Source organism: Anastrepha ludens, chromosome 2, assembly GCF_028408465.1.
Source record: "Anastrepha ludens isolate Willacy chromosome 2, idAnaLude1.1, whole genome shotgun sequence".
Lineage (NCBI taxonomy): Eukaryota > Metazoa > Arthropoda > Insecta > Diptera > Tephritidae > Anastrepha > Anastrepha ludens.
In genome coordinates this window covers 161,275,737-161,299,967 of record NC_071498.1, presented here as the reverse complement: position 1 = coordinate 161,299,967, position 24,231 = coordinate 161,275,737, and the positions used below count along the sequence as shown (strand labels likewise).

General features: G+C 36.2%; 1 protein-coding gene across 1 annotated transcript in view; it reads left to right on the top strand.

Annotated features, from left to right (window-relative positions):
* The first annotated feature begins 5,315 nt into the window (after positions 1-5,315).
* The window catches only part of LOC128855537 (G protein-coupled receptor kinase 2), a 183,728-nt gene continuing 164,812 nt past the window's right edge, over positions 5,316-24,231 (top strand). Inside the window, exon 1 of the mRNA XM_054090517.1 lies at positions 5,316-6,036. Within this exon, the coding sequence (XP_053946492.1) occupies positions 5,316-6,036 (721 nt within the window). The remainder of the gene's footprint in view (positions 6,037-24,231) is intronic.

The window sequence follows — 24,231 nt, the reverse complement described above, 5'->3', positions numbered from 1 at the left end:
AAAAATTCGAGCTTAATAGTGGCGAGGGCAAGTATGAAGGCTGTTCAGCCACCAGTTTTGCCTTCCTTGATGTTCAAATGATTTGTATGTAAACGAAAGTGGATTCCATCCGAAAACATGACTATCGCCTAAAAATTTGAAGAATTTGGCTATCACAGATACATACAAACTCGTATATTGTAACATTTTTATAGTAAATTTTCATTATTTTAACATTGAGTTCGCTACATCAAATGCCAAACCTTCTTCTGAATGTACAAAACAAAACCAACTTCGGATTTATCGTAATATCGAAATGCACACCTGTTGGAAAAACACGAACGAAAATGTTATTTTAAACCAATTTTGTTGTATTTCCACCTCTCACTCATATTAATTTTCAATCATATTTTTCTCGTAGCTAGCGCCCGCTGCCATTTGGCATGCTCTTGCTAGCCACCCATCCGCATCAGCATACAAATGGGAATTTTATTACCATTGTAAAATACTCTTTCTTTTTTCTGCTAAAACACATCGTGCACGCTTTTCGCGGATATTTATTGAATACGAATAATCTATTTTTGCCTATGCGCTTATTTTAAAATCTTTTTCAAATTGTGTTATGCGCAAATTGTTGGCGCACTTGCCTGCCTATGCATTGCAGAAGAATTTAGCGCGCGCAACCGATTTGCCGTAGTTTTTTTCTTTTTTTTCTAACTATTTTTTCTGCTTTGTTGTTTCTTTTTTGTAAACAAACATTTTGGCCTCTTTCGAAAATGTTTACAATTTGTTGCAAACGGCGGACAAATACGCCAATGTATTTGGTGTAATTAATTTTTCAGCACGAACAAAAGTAATGATTAACGCTGATGTTGATGTTAAAGTCTTTTGTATGCATAGTAGCAAAAACAAAAACATACAACGAAATTTAATGAGCGAAGGGCGTTTTGCGTACGAAATTGATGATGCTGTGTGTTGGGCGTTAGCTAACGTTTCATGGCAGCGAATATCCGGTTGGAGGAGGTGATTTTTTTTCTTGTTTTTGTTTTTTTTTATTTAATTTAAAATCTTAGTCTTAAGAATTATAAAATACTCACTAGTTGGCATTTGCTATGAGAGCCTGGGTTAGCCGCGAATAGTTGGGTATTCCCACAACAGTCGGGTCGAAGTCAGTCCAGCAGAAAAGAAAAGTAAATAAAAGGAAAGAATTAAAGTCAGAGTCAGAGTAGAAGTCAAGTGAAGTAAAGTGAACTCGTCTCGCTCCATATCTACACGTTCTGCTAAATGTGTCTTAACATCTGTCCAATTTCTGTATGGCTTCGACCCGTTTTTTTCATGTGCACCACTTGCTGCCTTAACATTTCGAAAAGGAAATGGCATCAAGCTAATCAAATCGCACTAAAACTATTGAAGACTGTGGCAGATATGGAAGCAACGAAAAAATCTGTAAAAAAAAATGTACCTTTCTAGTGCAAATGGCGCGATAAAATAAAAATTCAGTTGTCAAACCATGAACTCTCTGACAGTGATGGCGAGAAATTCCATAAGGCCGTGATAAAATAAAAATTGAGTTGTCAAACCATAAACTGACAGTTAAAGCGAGAAATTCAGTGGGACAGATATATTGGCGTTATATTTAGCTGGATGAAAACTACCGTTAACCTTAGTTTGACAGCTAAGAACGGCAAACTGTGGTGACATTTCTGTTTTAGTAAGGTTTGGCAAGTGGTCATGAATCGTTTAACGCCAGAACAACGCTTCCAAATTCTGGACATTTAATTTTACAAAAAAAAAAAATCTGTTCGCGCGCGTTTATAGAGCAATGGCGGCTTCATCGATCCTTATTTCTTTCGAAATGAGAATGGAGCTGCCATTCCGGTGAATGGCGGAAATTCTCGGCCTCAATCTCACATTTCTGTTTAATCAGAGCCTCAACATAATTTAAAAAAGATGTAGATGTGGCGTCAGGTAACGGAAAGGAAAGGGAAATGAAAGGAATAAAATTTAAAGCCAGAAGGAAATTCAAATGAAAAAGAAGAAAAAAAAGAAAAAAAAGGTAAAACCGGAAGGGGAAAAAGCGGAGAACAGAAAATAATTGAGAAGAAGGGCAAAAGAAAGAAAGAAAAAAGGAAAAAAGCAAAAAAGCAAAAACAAGGAAAAAAGGAAAAAAAAGGAAAAAGACGCAGCGAATCCAGGACCGCAGCAACGGCACAAATTACCGCAAGGCAATACCAATAAATCCGTCGCCGGAATGGATAACCCTTTATAGAACGCACAAGCACTAGCCAGGAAACGGAAATAAGCGACAAAAAGTAGGCACCAAAAAAAAAAACGACAAAAAAATTGGGACCAAAAAACGCCCCAACCAGTAGGGCCCAAGGAAATATAACGCCAAAAAGTAGGCACCAAAAATATATTTCTTACAAGTTTGCACCAACAAATAAGCGCCAAAAAGTAGGCAGCGTTATTTCTCACTAGAAATTAGCAACCACAAGGAAAAACTCAGGAACAATAGCCTAAAGTGTATCTAAGATATATATAAGGTATAGCTCTCTCTCTCCTTTTCCTCTACGTTGTATCTGTTTTCTCTCTCGCGGAACAAAAATGCCTAAAACGTTGCATGGCCTTGAAATTTTTCTCTCCATTCTCGCTCGTCCATCGACGCCTAAGAAGTTTCACTTCAAAAATCATGAAAAATAAAAGAAAGAAATAACTGAAAATAATTTAAAAGGAAGGCATACAAAGTAAAAGAAAGAGCAAGCGATGAATTAAAATATAAGGTGGCGCAAAATGAATCACCTTATCGGAAGATTTATAATTTTTGAAAATGACGTCGTGCGCCAAACATATTTGACACTTCTGCACTAAACAGCTGCAATATAAAGAGTATTTAAAAAGTTACGTAAGAGTTATACCGAAGATCTCCATATACAACTCGACGAAAAGGATCCTAAGAAACATTAAGCTTCCTCGCAAAAGGCCCTCATCGATTTTGTAGGGTCTTCGTCAATGATCGCTTGCACTTGTTAAATAAATTCTGCAGGTTGGACAGTGTCAGACCATTGCTCGTGTGTTTTCGTAATTTACAACAGATTCTGTTTAACCACCTGATGCTTCCAGGTCACGGGGAATCTTATGAACAACTGAATGGGAGCACTTAAGAAAGTTAGACATTTGTAAATTGGTGTATTTTGCAGATAAAGCGACTGCTGCATGTGTCTCATTTGTTGAATTGTTAAATTATAGTCCTTAAGGGGGGCAGCTCCTTCAGCACTTTCAAATTTCACGTTTTTTTGTTTTGAAATTCATTTACGATCTAAAGAATATCTTTTTGAATGTTTTAAGCCTAATAGAAAATCTAAAAAGTCCCTATAAAGTCGTTGAAGTAATGAGCGTCGAACGAAGGATGAGTAAGAACGAAAACTTTAATCGAGTTTTTCTCGAAATACGTTTTTCTTCGCGTTGTCGAATATAACTCAAAAAGTAATGAAGATATCAACGTAAAATTTTACAGCGATATTCTTTGACATATTGACCTTTGCATGTATCTCAAATTTTATATTAATTATCACCAAAAATATTATTTCAATTAATTTGTTTATAAAAACAAAGTCTAATTTTTTTTTCTTTCAATTCAAAGTTTCATTTTTTTCGTTAAAAATATGTAAGTGCAAAGCGGAATAACTTATTTGAATGAAAAATTTGTTTCCGGTCGATTTCAGTTGATTACAAGAGGCTGTACATTCCACGGCACAAATAAAGGAGCCACGTTTGAGCAGCTGTGGCGCCGCAATTTTTCTCTTTTTTATTTCCAAAACAATGTTTGCATATTCATTAAAGCGTCATTTATTTTAAGATAGTAAATAAAATAAAAAAAATAATAAATAATTGGCGCGTACACTTCTGTTAGGTGTTTGGCCGAGCTCCTCCTCCTATTTGTGGTGTGCGTCTTGATGTTGTTCCACAAGTGGAGGGACCTACAGTTTCAAGCCGACTCCGAACGGCAGATATTTTTATGAGGAGCTTTTTCATGGCAGAAATACACTCGGAGGTTTGCCATTGCCTGCCGAGGGGCGACCGCTATTAAAAAAATGTTTTTATTAATTTTGCTTTTACCGAGATTCGAACCAACGACCTCTCTTTGAATTCTGAATGGTAATCACGCACCAACCCATTCGGCTACGGCGGCCGCCTTAAGATAGTAAATACTCTCAGTTTTTCGCAAAAAGTGATTGAAAAACTCATTGTCTAGAAGGGCTGCCCACCTTAATGTTTTGTAGGAAAAAGAGCAAACAGAAAAATAATAGTTTCGGGAATTTATAGCCTAATATGAAATAACCGCAAGTCCTGAAATACCCTGTATATGTGATTATATGAAATCTATAACTTTAAATTATAATTTGATCGAAAAATTGTACGCATATAAAATTAGAAAAATTTAACAAACTTTCTATCGCAACTCCACGTTTATTAAATTTTAATATAATAAAGTGCAAGTTTGAAGTTGCAAAAAATCAACGGGAGTTTTTTATATTTTCTCCCTTATATGCATACATAGGTATACATATAAGCACGAATTTTGAATTTTTAAAATATTTTTTATAATTTTGTTTTTATAATTTTGTTTTTAATCTTTTTATGTTTTTTTTTTTAATTGTTTTTTAAATTTTTTTTAATCATTTTTTTAATAATTTTTTTTAATACTTTTGTTAAACCTTTTTTTTTTATTTTTTTTTAATTTTATTTTTAATTTTATTTTTAATTTTTATTATAACTTTTTTATTTTTTTTATAATGTTTTTTTATAATTTTATTTATTTTTTTTTTAATAAATTTTTTTAATAATTTTTTAAAATTTTGTTTTATATTATTTGTATTTTAAATATTTTTTTATAACTTTTTTTTAATATTTTTTTTTTAAATTTTTTTTTATAATTTTTTTTTTATTGTGTTTTTATAATTTTTTTTATTGTGTTTTTATAATTTTGTTTAAATAATTTTTTTTAACACTTTTTTTTTTATTTTTCGTATAATTTCTTTTATATTATTGTTTTTAATTGTTTTCTAAATTTTTTTTATAATTTTTTTTTTTTTTTAATTTTTTTTATACTGTGCGTATCGGACGTGTTTTACTGTCGATCCGTGTTTATAAAAGATTTTTCAACGAATTCAGAGTGCATTATTGCTAATAAGAGATAGAGACTCATAGCAAACTGCAAAGAAACTGCAAAGTGCTTCATCAAGTGTTATTCGATAAGCCAATACATATTTAAACAAATTCAATAAAGAAAACATAGCAAAATAGCTACCAAATAAACAAAAAACAAATATATATCCATGAGTGTGATACGTTCTCCCCCTTGGGAGAGAACACGATCCACAAGTGAGACTAAAATTCTTACTCCGCAAACAGTGCCGCTACATATCGAAAACTCGAACTCAATGCCGTGCACGAATTTAACACAAAGCGGATCAAAAACAAACGGGCCAATACAGTCAGCTCCCATAAGCTGCAATAACAACATGCGCTCTACATTATTGCCATGGAGCGCAGAGCGCTATGCTGAGAATCAAATCAGCAGTCCCGTATTCCCTACATCATGCGTGAGCACAACTGGTATGCCCACAACTACCACAACAAATTCATCGACAACTACTTATTCAGCTGTAGCTTCAAATGGTACAACAACAACTGCATCGACAGAACTAATGGTAGCGACCGTTTTGTCTGCCTCTACGAAATCAGCTACACCAAAAAAGCAAGCTGCGCTTAAAAGGGTTCGAAACTCACCTACAAAGGACTCAACGTCGACTGCCAGTAGCAAAAAAATTAAAGCAACATCAACCCTGAGTCAAAGCAAACTGCCAAATTACTGGCTGAGTGGAACTTCTTCTGCAAACAAATTTGCAGTTTTAGATGTGGATGATGAAGAAGAATCTGCTCAAACTGCAAACAGTGGGCAATTTAAAGATCCACCATCACAAAATATAAATGCAAATAAAGATGTTAAAGAAAAAAATAATAAGCCTCCGCCAATATATGTTCAAGGCGTAGAATGTATAAAAACATTAAAGAGTGCTTTAAATGAAGTTGCAAATAACAGCTTCACTCTAAAAATTTTAGCAAATAATGAAGTTCGCATTCAAGCAGAAAATTTGCAAATATATAACCAATTGCACCAAATGTTAAAAGAAAAAGGAACGAAATTGTATACATTTAGACCAAAAAGTGAAAGAGGATTTAAAGTAGTCTTACGTAATATGCACCACTCTACAGACCAAGAAGAAATTAAAAAAGAACTAAATGAAAATGGCCACAAAGTACTTAACATTACTAATATAATACAAAGAACAACAAAAAAACCACTATCACTATTTTTCATCGAACTACAAGCAAGTTATAACAACAAAGACATTTATAATATAAACAAGTTAATGAACTGCATAGTCTCCTTTGAGGCACCTCACCATAAGCGCACCATTTCACAGTGCACGAAATGCCAGAAATATGGTCATACAAAAAATTACTGTACAAGAGATCCAGTATGCGTGAAATGCGCTGGTAGACATCTATCAATAGAATGCAATAACCAAATAAAGCAAGTTAAATGCGCCTTATGTGGAGGTAACCATACCGCCAACTACAAAGGATGCGAAATTTATAAAGCACTTAAAGTCCAAAGATTTCCACCTCTGCGTAATAAAGAACTAACATCAAACACAAATAAAAATAATACGCCAATAACAACAGCCGTAACAAACATAATTCCCGGAGTCAGCTATGCTGATGTTGCATCTTCTTCAAGGGAACATAAAGCAGAGCAGGAGCTGACTAACAAATCTGAAAAAAACAATGATATCGAAGAGCTTAAAGACATGGTAAAATCCCTAGTCAACCAGATGACAAATATGATGAATATAATTACAATGCTTTTAAAGAATATGAATGGACAAAAGTGAAAAAATTAAAATTCTAATTTGGAATGCAAATGGACTAATACAGCACTATTTAGAACTAAAACAATTTTTAGCTGACAAAGAAATTGACATAGCATTGATTGCAGAAACACATTTTACTGACAAAAGTTTTCTGAAATTTCCTAATTATAAAATGTATGTGACAAACCATCCTGATGGAAGAGCCCATGGAGGGACAGCTATAATAATTAAATCAAGCATAACTCACATAGAACAACTCCAATATTCGACGCCTCATCTTCAATCCACGACATTGCAAATATATGACAAAAATGGACCAGTATTTATTTCTTCCATTTACTGTCCACCTAGACATATAATAAACTCAGATGAATATGACAAATACATAAGAACGCTTAACAATAGATTTATTGCAGCTGGAGATCTCAATGCAAAACACATTGACTGGGGCTCAAGACTCACCAACAAAAAGGGTCGTATTCTAATTAACGCAATTAACAAAAACAATTGCAGATTTATAAGTACCGGAGAACCTACCTATTGGCCAACTGACGTAAAGAAAATTCCAGACTTGATCGATTTCTGCATAACCAAAAACATAAGCCATAACCAATTGACAATTCAGTCGTGCTATGATCTTTCTTCTGACCACTCGCCGATATTACTTGAATATGTAAGTTATATAAAATCTATAGATACATCTTTTCGCATATTTAATGACAGAACCAACTGGGAAAAATTCCGCCACCATATTGACGATCAACTTATACCAAATGTGATATTGAAAACGCAACTTGACATTGAACGTGCCATTATCCATTTCAATGACGTAGTACTAGAAGCAGGGATCAGATCGGCACCAAAGCAAGAAAATAGAACAAATTCAGCAGTAACTGACGTTTCTATGAAGAAGCAAATTATTGAGAAACGAAAGTTAAGAAAAAGATGGCAAAAAACTAGATCACCTGACGACAAGAGAAAACTAAACTTAGCCACAAAAATTCTTAAGGATACTTTAAACAAAAGAAATAATAAAGAAATCGAAAACTATTTGAAGAACCTGACTCCCAACAAAGATACAAACTACTCTCTTTGGAAATGTACCAAAACATTAAAAACCCAAATAAAACATCAACCACCATTAAAGAAAGATGACAATTCATGGGCCGTTACAAAAGAGGAAAAAGCGAAAACTTTAGCAAAATACTTTGAAGAGGTTCTATCAAATGACGAAGAAAAGAAAATTGACAACCAAAACAACTATCATTATGACTTTACAAAAATAAAAAGGACGAATACACACGAAATAATAGGTTGCATCAAAAAAGGACTAAAACATAAAAAAGCACCCGGATATGACTTGATAACAGGAAAAGCATTAGTGGAGCTACCAACCAAGGCATATATATTTTTGCGAAACGTTTTCAATGCCATGTTTCGCTTGCAATATTTTCCGAAACTCTGGAAAGTGGCAGAGATTATTGCATTGCCAAAACCGGGTAAAGATCCAACTACCGTATCATCTTATAGACCAATAAGCTTACTACCGACAATATCTAAAATTGCTGAAAAATTACTGCATGATCGACTAACCCAATTTCTGGAGAAAAAACGTATAATACCGGATCATCAATTTGGATTTAGAAAAAAACATTCGACTATCCAACAGATCCACAGAATTACAAATAAAATCCAATCAGACTTTGAAAACAATCGTTATTGTGCGGCAGTATTCTTAGACGTAGCTAAAGCGTTTGACAAAGTGTGGCACAAAGGCTTACTCCACAAAATAAAAATAATGATTCCTTTTGACTACTATCTTATCATAAAAAGCTACCTAACTAACCGAAGTTTCTATATTAAATATGACAATCAATGTTCAGATATTCATCAAATAACTGCTGGAGTTCCGCAAGGAAGCGTTCTTGGACCTCTACTATATGTTTTATTCACCGCAGACATACCACCTCCTGACGAAACTAATTCATCAATTGCTACGTTCGCAGACGATACAATACTACTGGCATCGGATAAAAGCTTAACTATCGCTACTGAAAAACTGCAGCGATACACAAACGCAGTTAAGGAATGGTTCGATAATTGGTGCCTAAAAATAAATGAAGACAAAACCGTACAGGTTATATTTACTACCAAAACAAAATTTACTGCAGTTCCAATAAAAATAAATGGCAAAGCAATTACAATTAAACCAACTACTAAATACCTTGGAATACATTTGGACTCGAAACTAAATTGGAATCACCACATAAAGCAAAAGGTCAAACAAATAAAGGAAAAACTTCGACAACTTCATTGGCTAGTCAGCACAAAATCCAGACTTTCTATACAGAACAAGCTATTATTGTACAAAGCCATGATTAAACCAATCTGGCTATATGGACTACAGGTGTGGGGAACGGCTAAAAAGTCTCACCTAGTAAAAATTCAACGACAGCAATCGAAGATTCTTCGAATTTTGACCATGTCTGACAGGTACACGAAAAATGATGACATCCACAGGACTTTTAATATAGCAACAGTAGAAGAAGAGACCAAAAAAATAGCAAGAAGCCACTTTGAAAAAATACAGGAACACAATAATGCAGAAATCAACAAACTTCTGGAAAGGGAAAAAAACACTGAAAGACGCTTAAAGAGAACTCGACCAAGCGACTTAATGAATGCTAGAAAATAATAAATGTGCAAAGGGGTTAAATTGCTGTTAAAGTTTTGTAAAATTGTAATTATGTAGAGTAAAACTTGTATTGAATATTATTTAATTGTATATAGTATTATTTCGTTTATTTTAATTTTTATCGCTTTGGCACTGGTCATTAAGCGATGTATGTAAATCCTGGCCAAATTGTTAAACAACGTACTTAATGTCAATGGACAGATGTATAAAATAAAGGGAGAAGAAAAAAAAAAAAAAAAAAAAAAAAAAAAAAAAAATTTTTTTTTTTTTAATATTTCTTTAATACTTGTTTTTAATAGTTTTATTTTTAATTTTGTTAATTTTTTATTTAATTTTTTTTTATATATTTTTTTTAAATTTTTTTATATATTTTTTTAATAATTTTTTTAATAATTTTTAATTTTTTCATTTTTTTTTTGTTTTTGTATATGGCGCAAATTATAGAAAATTATAGTTGTCCATGACTTCATCCCGGGGTGTATTACGATGCGAAAGAAGTATCACCTCACTGCACTCACTCACCGCTTAAATAAATTTACTAGCGCTAGCTTCAAAACTAATCCCCATGTGATCAGAAAACAAAAGTCATTCAAAACAAATCTAAAGCGAAATAAATATTTATGAAAACCGACAACTTTTTGCCCAACTCAATATTGGTTTGTAGTAAAACTTTTATTTTGCATAGGCCAATACGCTGGCATTAGACCTTTCTCCCTTACTAGTTCTTTAGCCCAACAAAACAAATTTGTCAGATCCCCAAATCATCATAAAATTTACGATGCCCTGTCCCTGCACAAATTTACCGCCAAGCAGTTGGTTAAAGCTTTGTGTATTGCGCTCGGTAAGCAAACGAACAAATACATAAACGACACGTCATTCTAGTACAAATTTTCCCAGTAAATGCCATAAATGTTTGACCTCACTATTTTCTCCAAACATTAGCCCTATTGTTGAAGCACAGGCACTAAGGCAAATATGCGCACACATACATAGATTCATGCGAGGCATCGGATTGTGGAACGTCCCGAAATGTGCGCTGAATTTATTATGCAATTACTATACTTAGTTTCCTTGCTCAGCATAGTAGACCGCATCATGCATGCATAGTTCTGTCGATATGTATGTATTTATCACCAATGATGCCAACATGTGGTCATGTGCATATGTGTGTGTGTGTGTGAGCTACAGGCCGTGAAAAAAATATAGCACCTTCACATTTTGACAAGTTTTGGGAACTTATTGATTTATTTTTTAATTTAATTTATTTTGTTGTAAAAATATTGTTTTTTCTATAATAAAAATCATATTAATTCAAGTTTCGCACGTTGTAAAATAATTATAAAAAATTCCACAAATTTTCAAAATTTAAATCAGAAATAAAAACACAAAATGGGTGCGCAGAGGTAGGGAGGTGAAATGGTTGAATTACCTCTATGGCACTCCCCAAAAATAAATAAGCATTTTGATACCATTCTTAAACCTTCAACAGACCGAAGATCTTCAGGCAATCAAAGCTGTTGATCTAATAGAGAAGGTTGATGGGATTTAGTTTATAGCACTGCCCTCGGCTGTCGAAGAAAAGAGCACTCAGTGACCTTAATCGTTTACCTGCCAGACCCGGACATTTATAGAAAGAGTGTTGAACGGTCTCCTTCTCTAAAAGATCCCACAGCTTTTCTATCTATATGCCGGTCGCCCAATGGCCGGTAAATCCAGCAACAAGTTTGGAAGTTGAGTGGAGTGGAGTACCCGAGACTATCTACGTCCCGCGTCTATTGGGCCAAAGGGTTTTCAAAATAGCACATGAAGAAATAGAGTTCCATACTTTCTGCGCTTCCCTGAGAAATAAGTCGTACAATTTCCCTTTAACAAAAGTCAGAGGGATGCCGATGACCGGGTAGGAGATATTTGAGACCAATTTGATCTCCTTCTTACAGGAGTTTAGATATGCACCATGCCGTCATCAGAGTCTTGCTCTGTTCGCGGCTTCAGCGATACATCTGTCTGTCAGTCTCGGTACAGATTCCCCCCTCATTGGAATCCTGCCTACTGGAAAAGATTGCACCGGCACGACCCGCAAACTTCAGTTTGCAGATAGAGAAATCTGTTCGAAGTTCAAAGAAATGGGGTCTTAACTGCCTAGAACTGCTATCATGTCCCTTGAGAGATTGGCTCCAGAAGTCAATCTCAATTGGCGATTTGTTAAATATAAAAGTCAAGTGTTGGAGTCCCTTCTGCTGGATATCGAGAATGGGATTTTTGGTTTAAAAACTTCTTCGCAGACTGATAAGGATGGGCTGTGTCCGTAATTTTTCGCAAAAACTGCTCGGCTCTTGTTGTTCCTCGCAAACTATTGTAATTTTTAATTAATCTCTATCTTCTAGAGTTTTTATCAACGATTGGAAAATCACAACTATCAAAGCATTTGATGGAGTTTCTCATACAATTCGATTACGTTAACCGATAGACGATCTGTGGTAATGATTGAGGGTGAATGCTCGAAGCTTTTCATTGCATCTTCAGGGGTATCACAAAGTGGTATCTTAGGGTATCTTCTCTTCGTTATATTTATTAATGATATTAATAGTGGTACCTGTTTCCCGCATGCCAATTTTCTTATGTATGCTGATGATTTGAAAATATTTGTGCAATTAGGTGGAAATAACGTAAAAGTCGATGGAGAGTAAGTCCATTACGACATTCACGGCAGCACTGGGGCAATTTCTACATGCTCCGTTTATGGCAATACAAGCAGTCCACTGTGCCCAGTTTAGTGATGTTATAGGCCTTCCGAAGAGCTTCCAGGTATGCGTACGTTAACATTTGACAGAACCACAAAGTTGTACATCCAAATGGCTTGAGTATCCGCAGTCGCATAGCCCAGTAAATTTTAGTATAGTGAAGACCAAGATTGAAATGGCAGAAAATTCTGATAGAGTTTTGTTAATTTTCCCACATATAAATAAATTTTGGTATAGTGAAGACCACGATTGAAGTGGCAGAAAACTCTCATAGATTTTCGCTAATTTTTCTCCATATAAATAAATATTTTTTTTGCAAATTTTTCATTGATCAAATTTTGTAGAAAGTTTGGAGCTTTGATTCATATGACTTTTATTTAAATTTAGTTACACAAATTAAATGCCTCTGACGATGTTGTCTATTTTCTCCACACAAAAACAAAACATAAAAAATTGTAGAAAAATTCCGTTAAGAAAAAAAAATTATATAAAATCAACAGGGTTTTTAGCTACTTCAATCTTGCGTTTTATTATACTAAAATTTAATGCGCTATGAAACTGCATACTCCAAATTTCTTTATAAATTCGGATGAAACAACTGAAGTACAATACTTCAAATATCGCGTATATTTTGGCAAATTATTTTTTTTTCTCACAGTGTTGTACTTATCCTTCTTACAACGAACGCGCGACATGTTACGCCTGCCTGAGTTTTGCTCATCGCATCATTAAAACTCAAAGTGCTTTCCTAGGCAACCACATTGGCGATGCTCGCCCACCCCCTCAAACTCATTGCCCTCTGTTGTCCTTTCCATTTACTGACCAAAGGCCAACGACCAACGCCCAGCTGGTGACCCGCAGCTTGTTTAACGTTATGTTTAATTAATTCACGCTGCTTCCGAATTCCACTCATAAAGTTATATCCTTGCAAATTTTTTTTGAGCTGCTTTACTCAGCGGATTACTTGCATAAGTTTCACTCCCTTTTTTGTACCGAAATAGTTTAGTCATTTGTTAGATTTATTTTGAAGCTGTTTCTGTTTTATGCACTCATAATAATCACTTATGGCATGTAGAGCATGAGAACCAAAAACAAAAGGAAAAACAACACGAAAAAAAATCTAAAAAAAATTTCGATTTTTCGAAGGAGGAAAATCTGTGTATGTTTTTAGTCGCTTGGCAGGAGATATTTATTAATATGAAGCGAAGGTTGGTCGTTATTAATTTGGTGGCCTGTTAAAGTATTTCGATGCCGCCCTGCTTTGATTGCTTTTTCTAACGAGCATTGCATTCAGTTATTTCATTCTAACGAGTTTTTCATTGGGCGCCAAGCTTTTTTTTTTTAAAAGAACACCAATTTTTTATTCAATATGAAATTCAGTGCAACTAAGTTTTGAATGTAAAATTATGCAAATAACCTCCATGCCTGCTACTGCCGGAACGAATCCGTTGAACCTAATTTTCGAGAGCTTTTTCAGCTAAATCGGGTCGTATGCCATGAATAGCGCTTTGAATATTGGGTCATAAAGCATGAAGAGCGAGCGTCTGGTTTATTCACAGGGGCCAATTATTTCAAATAACCCGTCAAATAACCCCTTCGTCGAATATTATTAAATCACAATTTCTTTGAGGCCATCCAAAGCGACGATTTCTTGGAATAATAGAATTGAATAATCAAAGCTTTGCCACAATAATCCGATTATGTCACGTGCTATGTGGCATGTAGCGGCGTTTTGTTGAAACCAAATGTTGTCAGAATCAACCAGCACAAGTTGGATACCGCAAGTGAAGCCAATTCCTTCTCCACTTGAAGTAGAAAATCTACAAATTATTAAGATAAGTTCACTGGTACACAAATTTTTCCAAAACGCTCCAAGGAGTAGGAGTAGGAGTAGTGGGGCCTAGAGCACACAAATCCCTAACACTAAGTACAGACACCGCGATTTTCCATGCGGAACTCCTAGCCATAATCATATCCAAAAGAGGGTTCGAGGAAGTAAAAATGAAAATACTTTTGGACTGTCAATCGGACAGTCAATTGCCTTGAGTAGCTTCATGTTCAGGTCAAAAATCCTAATAGAGTGTAAGAATGCACTCAACAAAGTGGCCACTCATAATCAGTTCTCACTGATTTGGGTACCAGGACATGAAGGAAACTATAAGGCAGACTTTTAGGCCAAAAAAGGGGCAGAAGGGCTATTTATTGGATCACCCCCATTTTTCGGCTTTAACAAAAATAAAGAAAAAAAAACCAAACAAATGAATCCAAACTAACCGCACAAGCGGCCTTAATCACTCCAAAAGGTTTTTGAACTTCAATGCCAACAGAGCAAACTCTGCTCTAACTCTAGATAAAAAGGGTATCAGATTACTCTGTGGAGCACTTACAGGTCACTTTGCCTATAATAAACACTTTAACACAATAGGATTATCTGGTACAAGATTATGCAGGTTCTGCTGAATCTTGAAGGTGAGTCTATGGAACACTGAATCACCAACTGTGAGGCATTAGGACACAGGCGGCACAGAATTCTGGGCTCCTACCTACTAGAGGAGGAAGACCTGCAATCGCTCCCTCCTAAGGAGCTGATTCGCTTCCTCGGTATACTAAATAATTATATGTAAGTAATTAGGGGCGCACAATAGATCAATCTGGTCGCAGTGCGTAAAGGCCTTAGCCTAACTCGTACAATCATTACCATTACCAAGTTAAGTTCTAATTCGCACCGTATAAAACTTAAAAACTGTAAATAAATAAATAATATAAAAATTATTAAAATTCTCCACTATGGTTTGGCTGAAAATATTATATTCTCCTACATTCCTTTGGAATGGGTACATAAGCAATTGTATATTAAGTAAAGGAACATTGTATAATCCAGGGTAATATTTGTTGCAGAATTACATTCCGTTGTTGGCACTGGTGGAAAAAATGGTAAATGAAAAATTCGGCTATTGAAATTTATTTCTTGCATGGTTTGGAGATCGAATTATGCAAGAAGAAACAGTGGCGGTTTGAGATGAAATTGTTTTTATGTGATTTCATTGAAATGTTATTGCATCAACTGTGTGTGCGCACTTCCACTTTGAGTGAACTGTGACTTATATCGCATATTATTTATTATTAATTTAAATTTTTGTGGAAAGTTACTTTTTTATTGATAAATATTTTTTTTAGTAATTATTCATTTCGCTCATTTGTTATCAATTTCAATTTTTATGTGAGGTCACAAATCAATAAATATGTACGTACGTACAGATGACATGCGAAATGGACGGAGAGTCCAATCAGCCATAAATAAAAATTACACATACGCAGTGGCACACCAAAGTTGTAAAAGACATAAATAATGAGTTTACCTTTAATGTTATTACCACTATATTTTTTGATATTTCATTACTATTTGCACACAAACACTTGCACGCACTCATTCAAGCGCACATACTCGCAGATAACGGACGACTATGTAGCAGTCGCAATTAAGTTGTACTCGTAAACTGTAAATACAATGCAAGTCAATGCAGCGCACAGCTAACTATAAAGTGGAGAGAATGGGTGAAAGACTGGTACAGCAGAGTTATCGTACTGGCCACCAACTCCCACTTATTTGCTGCTGCATGCATATGCACAGTTGTGATGAGCTGCTGATCAAAATGTTAGCCTATAAACACTTAGCGAGTGCGAAAGCGTCGCTATGCCTTTAGTTTTTCCCTGCTCAGCCTTTGCCTTGCATTCCCTTGCATTCAGGTCAACGAAATGTTTATGTGGAGTAGTAGCTGTTGTGTTTTTTTGTTTTCATTTCTTTTTGTTTTGTTTCTTTTTTTGTTTGTTTTGTTTTGTCCAACTCGTAACTACTGATTGTTCAGCTCGCCCACATGAATGTCGGCTGCCTTGTAGCCTGCCTGTCTGGCTAGCTCGAAAAGCAGGCCTCCGCAATCAGCGGCTCACCACAATTTGCATAAATGCACGCAGCCATTCAAATAGATGCAGCCACTCACACTTTCATACCGACATTTGTGATGCTACTATGAAAGAAATAGCCGAGAATGAGAGTAAATTTACTGCCTCGGCATCAACACGTCAAGTTAATTGAATTCCATCCAATTTCGTTGGTGTGTGTTTAGCTGCAACATCAGCATCTGCAGCTGCAGTTGTAGGGGCATCAGTAGCATCATTATCGTTTTCATTAAGTGAACGAGATGGAAATTTTCCCACACATTACCTAAACCAACAACAATATCGACCGAGTCGACGACAGCTACAGTTGCCTGGCACATAAGAGTGCACTTTTGTGGAAAAAATTAAAATATGATTTTAAGAAATTTTTGATTTGAATTTTTAATCTTCTTTAGTCGCCATATTTATGTTCATACGGGGAACGTGGAAAAATATCAAGATGCGCACCATGAATGGGAGGAGAGCTCGGCCAGACACCTTTTGGATTTGAGGAATGAGTTGTTTTTTTTTTGGTTTTTTGAAACAGGGAAAGTAGATCAATTTGCAAAAGTGCGAGAACCTTGCTTTACGTGAGATTCGACCCAACAACCTCTGGAAGAGCAGGCTAGTGCACTTACGCTAGACTACCGAGGCCGCTGTATTCATACCAGATTAAAAAATGTGATTATTTGTAATTTTTTTTTTTTCGTGAAAGTAAGGGTAATTTTTTAGTTTTTTAATTAAACAATTCCTTTTTCATCTCGTATGTCAAGCCACTGAACCTTGATACCGACGCTATTTTGTTAAAATGAAAAAATTATAATTTTTAATAGTGAAGAAGGGAACTAAGTGTAAAATTTGTTGTTTTTAACTCATTTTTTTTGTATTGTTGTGTTTTTTTTTTTTTGAGTTAGGTGTTCCGAAATTTACGAGCAGATGTCAACAGATTTGAAAAACTGAAGAAGAAGATATGTGAAGTAATTTGCAATTAAATATATAGCTATTGCCACTAGTCGATGTATTCTTTCTCAAGTATATTAGACCACTTCTAGAGTCTTAAAAAGAAAAAAAATAACAAAAAGAACAGACTACTTTGCCTAGTCCTCCAAAATACCCAGAAAAAGCTGACCTCACTTCACTGTCATCTGTTAATTTGTGTCTTCCATATCCGCACTATTCATTTTCTGGAGTAATTAAAAAAATATGAAGCGGCTAAACCTGGACTATACTGAGGGTAGTTAAGTCTTCCGATGCAGGGTTGGTTTCGTACAGCCAACGCAAAATGAGTCTTGTAAAAGGAAGCACTATTGCGCAAGTGATGCGCGCCTCATATCCTTTCTCGCCTAATTTTTGCCTTACTGATAACGCCTTTAAATCTCAAACAAAATCAGCAGTCATTATTTCTCGAGTCGATTGCCACAACTTAAACAGCTTAAATGGCACTTTGCCCGTTTTGAACCACCGCATAGGCTCTTGCTTTCACTTAGCTGCATAGTATTAAACAACAGTTTCGCATACAACCCGATTTATATATTCATCCCAAATATCGCTATTCTCGCAAGACTGGAAGGAGGGTAGAGTCGGCACGGATATAGGTACCCCTGTTTTCACTGACAGATCCAAAATGAAATCTGGATTGGGAGCGGGGGTTCTCTCTAAATCAGCCAGCATTTCGGTCTCCTTTAAACTGCCGGAAACGAGCAGCGGTTTTCAAGCAGAGGTCTTCGCGATCCTGCAGGCATGCAAAATACTTCAAGATCGCTGTTGGGAGGGATACTTTAATATTTGTTCCGATAGCCAAGCTGCGATCAAGACACTGTCGTCGCCGTATTGCAGCTCTCTTCTGGCGAACTCCTGTAAGGAGGAACTCAAACATCTCGATCGAGCAGGAAACATCTCCCTTATCTGAGTTCCTGGGCACAGGAATATAGGAGGAAATGAAATTGCCAATGAGCTTGCCAGGAAGGGGTCGACAGAACCGGTTTCAGTTGTCGCCCTCTCAGACATCGGTGTCCCTTTGTCCGTTGTTAAAGGGAAACTACACAATTTCTTTCTAAGAAAAGCGCAAGACAGATAGAGGTCTGTCTCATCGTGTGCTATTTCGAAAGCACTATGGCCTCAATACGATATAAACAGAACGCTTAAGGTGATGGGAACCCCCCGCCATTCAATTTCCAAACTCATTGCGGTCTTCACTGGTCACTGGGTGATCGATACTCATGCGGAGAAGCTTGGAATTCCATACAACCCCTATTGCAGAAGCTGTGGGGATCCTACAGAGAAAGAGATTGTTGAACATTTTCTCTGCAAATATCCGGCTCTGGCGGCTAGGCGCTTGAGATTCCTTAGCATGCCCTTTGGGGATGACTTGAAGAAAGAAACCTAGATCCCTTTTCTCTCCTCCACCACATCAGCAGCACTGGATGGCTGTAGAAGGTTTTCTCTTCCCAATAAATTTTCTTTGCACAGGTAATGGTTCACATTATGGCACGTAACGCACAAACGGCACCTAAGTGCTACTTGAAGTGTGCCTGTGGTACTCTTGCCATTTTACCAACCTACCTACCTCGCTATACTTATACATATTCAAAACATCATGCGAACATTGGAGGAAATAACGGCGTGCCCTTTACGTACATTAGACTGGTCGGGGTGAGAATTACGGATGCTAAAAACAATCTCAGATGATACTCCAACTTCATCCAACTCTGCGATTGGTTTCCATACCAAGCGATCGACTTCTAGCACACTTTTGCGATTTTTTCGACTTTTTCACTTTTTGAGGAATTTTTGGGGATCTCGTTTCTATCCGCTGGTTGATCATATTCAATGGACTGTCTGTTGCTAGATTGTGTCACCTATAAAGAACTGCTCTACCTGGACAAGAGCTCCCGCGAGCTACCTCTCTATATTGATTTTTTATTTTCTCTTATTGAAGTTGGAAGTAAATGCCAGCATGAAACTCAAATTCCCAAGCTGTTAATGCTTTTGCCCCGATTTACCCGAGATTTCTTAATAACTATTAAATCGAATTGACTGAAACCAACTAAGCTGAAATTCCAGGAAGAGCTTTAAGGTAGCAAAAATTTATAATTCGTCTTTAGTTGGGAAGGCATGTTTGTAAAAAGGAAGTAAATCAACGAAATTGAAATACGACTAGTGTAGACCGTATTGAAACTGATTTGGTTAAGACTCAAAAATAAAGTAGAGAAATTGTCTTAGATATATATATAATTGGCGCGTACACCGTTTTTGGATGTTTGGCCGAGCTCGTCCTCCTATTTATGGCGTGCGTTTCGGACGGCAGATATTTTTTATCAAGGCGACCGCTATTAGAAAAATGTTTTTTCTTAATTTTGGTGTTTCACCGAGATTCGAACCTACGTTCTCTCTGTGAATTCCGAATGGTAGTCATGCACCAACCCATTCGGCTAGAGCGGCCGCCTGTCTTAGTATCGAAAATAAAGTGCGAACCATTTTTCACCTCTCTCCAAACCGTGCAAATTCACCAGGTGGCCAGTTTTAAACCACTTCAGCTACTAGCCATTGAACTACTTCGAGTTTCGCATGTTCTTCAAGACAGCCCCCTGTGACTTGTTAGGTTCCTAGAATCACTTTTGATGCAAAACTGAAAAAAACCGCATAAAAAGAATTGAATTTGTCAAAAATATATGGCTGAATTGAACAAACAACTTATTGGTTGCCTTTCCATAATGCATCGAAAAATTATATATTTTTCATTGCATTCTAACAAAAACCAAAAAAAAAATTAAAAACCAAAAACGCTTCCAGTCCCGTCATTAATCTGCTCTCGACAATCGTGTCTCCATTCTTAGGCAACAGACTGTGCATGCCCGCACACGTAAATCCGTGCATAGGAAGTGTGCAAAAAATGCGTGAATTGAGTGTTGCTGATTGCATATTTTAAATTGCATGCATCTCTTCTTGTTCTCCCTCCTCCCTGCTTCGTGAGACTATTGCTTCCCACGTAGATCGTTGGGCATTTGCAAGAATACTTTAAATGATGGGCGTATGTTCGCGCATTTTGCTTTGTTTATACGCATTTGCGACTATCTGCTTTGCTTTCACATTTCGATGTGTTCATGTTGTCAATCTCTCAGTTTGTCAGCTTGTCATTTGGTCATTCGAAATTGCATTGCTCTGCGTGAATACGTGAAAAGTCAAGTGCGCATTGTGATATATGCAGTTCGAGTTTATGGTCGACTAAAGTAAAATATTACTTTACTTGTGTATGCACTTTATTGTCGATGCATTCATACCCACAGGAAGTTTGTATTGTACATCTCGCTGAAGAAATGCAATGACTCTGACGTAGAACTTAATTGATAAGTTTGATCTCAAAGGCAGCGTTTGATCTCAAAGGCAGCGTTCGATCTCAAAGGCAACTCCCATAGACGAAAGTTTGATAGCAAGCAGGCATTTTGTATGGATACACAATTTATCCTTACTTTAAAACTTTTACCTGTATTCGCGTACTTTGCTGGGACTATTTATCACCTCTTTTAAATTTGGTGCTAACTTTGAGACATTTAACATATATTTATTAAACATCCATTTTATTTGAATCATTTAAAACAAATAAAATGAGGGAAATCTTCGATTGCTTGGCCTGCATTTTCTTTCATAATTTCTGCTCAACTCAAAGCTTTCCAAGTATTTATTTTATTTAAAGCAATTGATGTCTCCACTGCTTGAAGCAACTCAAGCGTCTTTGATTTTTTTTTTTGCTTTCGGTGCCTTACTCAATTCCATGAGTACCCATTTTTATTTCATTTGAAATTTTTCCATTTGTTAGATATTTTGCTTGTCAATCGATGCTTTTCTGCTGAAGTGCAGCTGCTGCTCCTCAGTTTTGTATTACTTGAATCTACTATAAGTACATGAATGTGTGTATGTGTGTGCATGTGTGCGCTTGATTCCTCTGTTGTATTGCTGGGGTTATTTCCAAACGGATCTCTTTTCAATATTGAATTGAGGAAACGTGAACTGATATTGGAAAGAGAAACATATGAAGCAAAAATGTTGACAAAGCAAGTGGAGTTGCATTGTTATACGAAAAGAAACACGCGAGTTTAATGCAAAGAAATATTTATTATATATCGGGTGTCTTTTTTAGCTGCGATATGGATAACTATTGTTTGACAGTTGAGAATGGCAAACATTTCTGTTCAGTAAGGTTTGGCAAGTCATCTTAAATCATTTAATGCCAGAACAACGCTTCCAAATTGTGGAAATTTACTTTGAAAAAAAAAATAAAATAAAATAAAAATAAATCTACTGGCGAATTTCATAGCGGGAAGTGTTGAAAAAGACGCCGGAATGTTGATTCGTTGTCGTTCTCAACTTGTTGGCCTTTGTCCCTCTGCCATGTGGAACATTTCAGCATCTTAACATAGTTGCTTAGAAAATATAACTCATACAAGAATTGAAGCCAAGTGACTATCGTTTGGGTCGTGCTTTTGCTTATTGGGCGCATTCAGATTTATTATTCAGGTTTATTGGAAAAAGACCGCCGCCATCGCCAAGGGCGTAGGTTCAAATTTCCGTGCATGAAACAGCAAAATAATGGAAAAGGGTTCTTCTCTTAACAGTCGCCCCTCGACAGACAATGGCAAACCTCCGAGGGTATTTCTGCAATTAAAAATCTCCTCATAAAAAACCATGTGTTGTTCGAAGTCGGCTTAAAACTGCAGGTCCCTCCATTTGTTGAACAATATCAAGACGCAAGCCACAAAAAGGGGGAGAAACTCGGCCAAGCACCTAACCGAAGTGTGCCCGCCTATAATTTTTTTTAATTTTATTTATTGCAAAAAAAAGTCAAAAATTGAACTGATCGAATGGACCAAGTAACTCACAGTAGACATATGACGGATATTATATTCGAAAAAAAAAAATGCCTTGAGTTTATTATTCCAAAAATATGTCCGTTTCGTGTTATCATTTTAAATTCTCAAGCTCTTAAAAAACAACCCAATACAAAGTAAATACAATAGATTTTGTTGAAATCGATTTATTTTTATTCAAAATGAGAGTGTGCAATGTATGTATGTACCATATAGTTTACAAAGTTTCGCTAAATGTTTTTGTATAACTTTTTTACTAAACTAAAAAAACAAATATTCGGAGTGATTGGGAAATCTTTATTTTGACCTTTATTCGCGCCATTGCTTGTCTGTTTGCATGTTGCAGCTGTTAAATATGATCAACGTACGTCGTCATTTGCAGAAATTATAGATCTTCCGGTCGGGTGATTAATTTTGCGCCACATTGTAGTAAAAACGGATGCGGAATAAGTGTACTGCCCTTCAGAAGGATCCGCAAAAAGTTTTTATTTCATCTGCATATGCGATTTTTTATAATATTTTTATATTTATTATTTATTTTATTTTTTTCATTTTTGTTTAACACGTTCACGCCGGCGCGTACCACCGGTGGCCCGCACAAGTCTGCGTTATCTGGCAGCGCGTACGACCAATGGTACTTTACTAGACGGTACCTATGAGATGAGATGCCATAAACGACGAACAAATTTTGTTTTATGACCTGCAATCGCTCCCGATACCGTCCGATAGAGCAAAAAGATGTAAACATTGCCGTCTGTGGGCGAAGACCATGAATAACAGCGCCGGCGTGAACGTGTTAAATGAATTTAAGAGCTGAAATCAAATTTGAAAAGTTGAGCCAAAAAGTACTGAAAGATTTGGTAACTTCTAAAACACTCAGGCCCATTGTATGTGAAGCTGTGGAAAGTGAAAGAGTAAATAGTCAAGGAGGAAAGAAGAGAAGTATCAGAAGGAAAAAGATAAGGCAGAATAGAGGTATAGACCTTGCTAAATTAGCAAGAACTTTCCAAATTCTTTGGCAAATATGAAAATATCCCCCAGTTTGAGAGAACGAATTTTACTCACGTCTCATGTCACCGGAACCCAAAATTCGCAGCCTCGTTCTAGCAAAGGCAATACACTCACAGAGAAAATGTCCAGTGCTAGCTGCCTCCTCTAAGCAAGACAGGCAAATCGGGTCCTCAATGATTCCAATGGTGGTCATATTCTGACCCTATGGGTTGGGTCCTGTAATAATACCGACCATCACCAGAATGTCTTTTCTACCAAGTTTTAGAAGAAAGCTCGATAGTTTTCTGTGCGGGCTTGTCACAAAACACTTTGCAGTTCTGCAGCGTTGTAGACCGGACCATCGTTCTTTATGTAGATTGCCTACATAATCACTGATCCACTTCATGATTTCTGTAGAACTGATTCCGATTATTGGCTCTGGTTCCTGTGGGGTAGCCGCTGACCTGCAGTTGGCCAATTCATCGGCAATTTCATTCCCTTCAACACCGCCGCTGTGCCCTGGAATCCATTTAAGTTCAAGTTTTTCTGTTTTGCAACAGAATTAGTCTTCTTTTTGCATTCTTGAACAATCTTTGAGGTTTTCTTTGTGTTCTCCAGAGCCAAATTTTTTTTTTTAAATCGTTAAAACGTTTACCGAAACATTTGTATTGATGAAACAAGTTTATGGTGATGATTGTTTATCTCATGCCAGAGTTCATGAGTGGTTTACACGTTTCAGAGATGGTTGTGAGAACATAAATGAAAATGACCATACGGGCCGCCCGAAATCAGTAATCACCGACAACTCCATCGAAGTTCTTCGTAAATTTATGAAAAATGAACCGCAATCATCGTAGAAATTCATGGAATCGGAGTTGAATATCTCCAAAACATCGATTTATCGCATTTTAACTGATCATTTGGGCTTACGAAAGGTCTGTGCTCGTTTCATTCCGAACAAGTAAACTGAGGACCAAAAAATGCTCAGAATTCAACACTCGAAAGACGTCATTAAAGGGGCGAGCAAAGATGAGAATTTTCTTTAAAACATTCTAGCTGCTCATGAAACGTGGTGCTTCCAACATAAA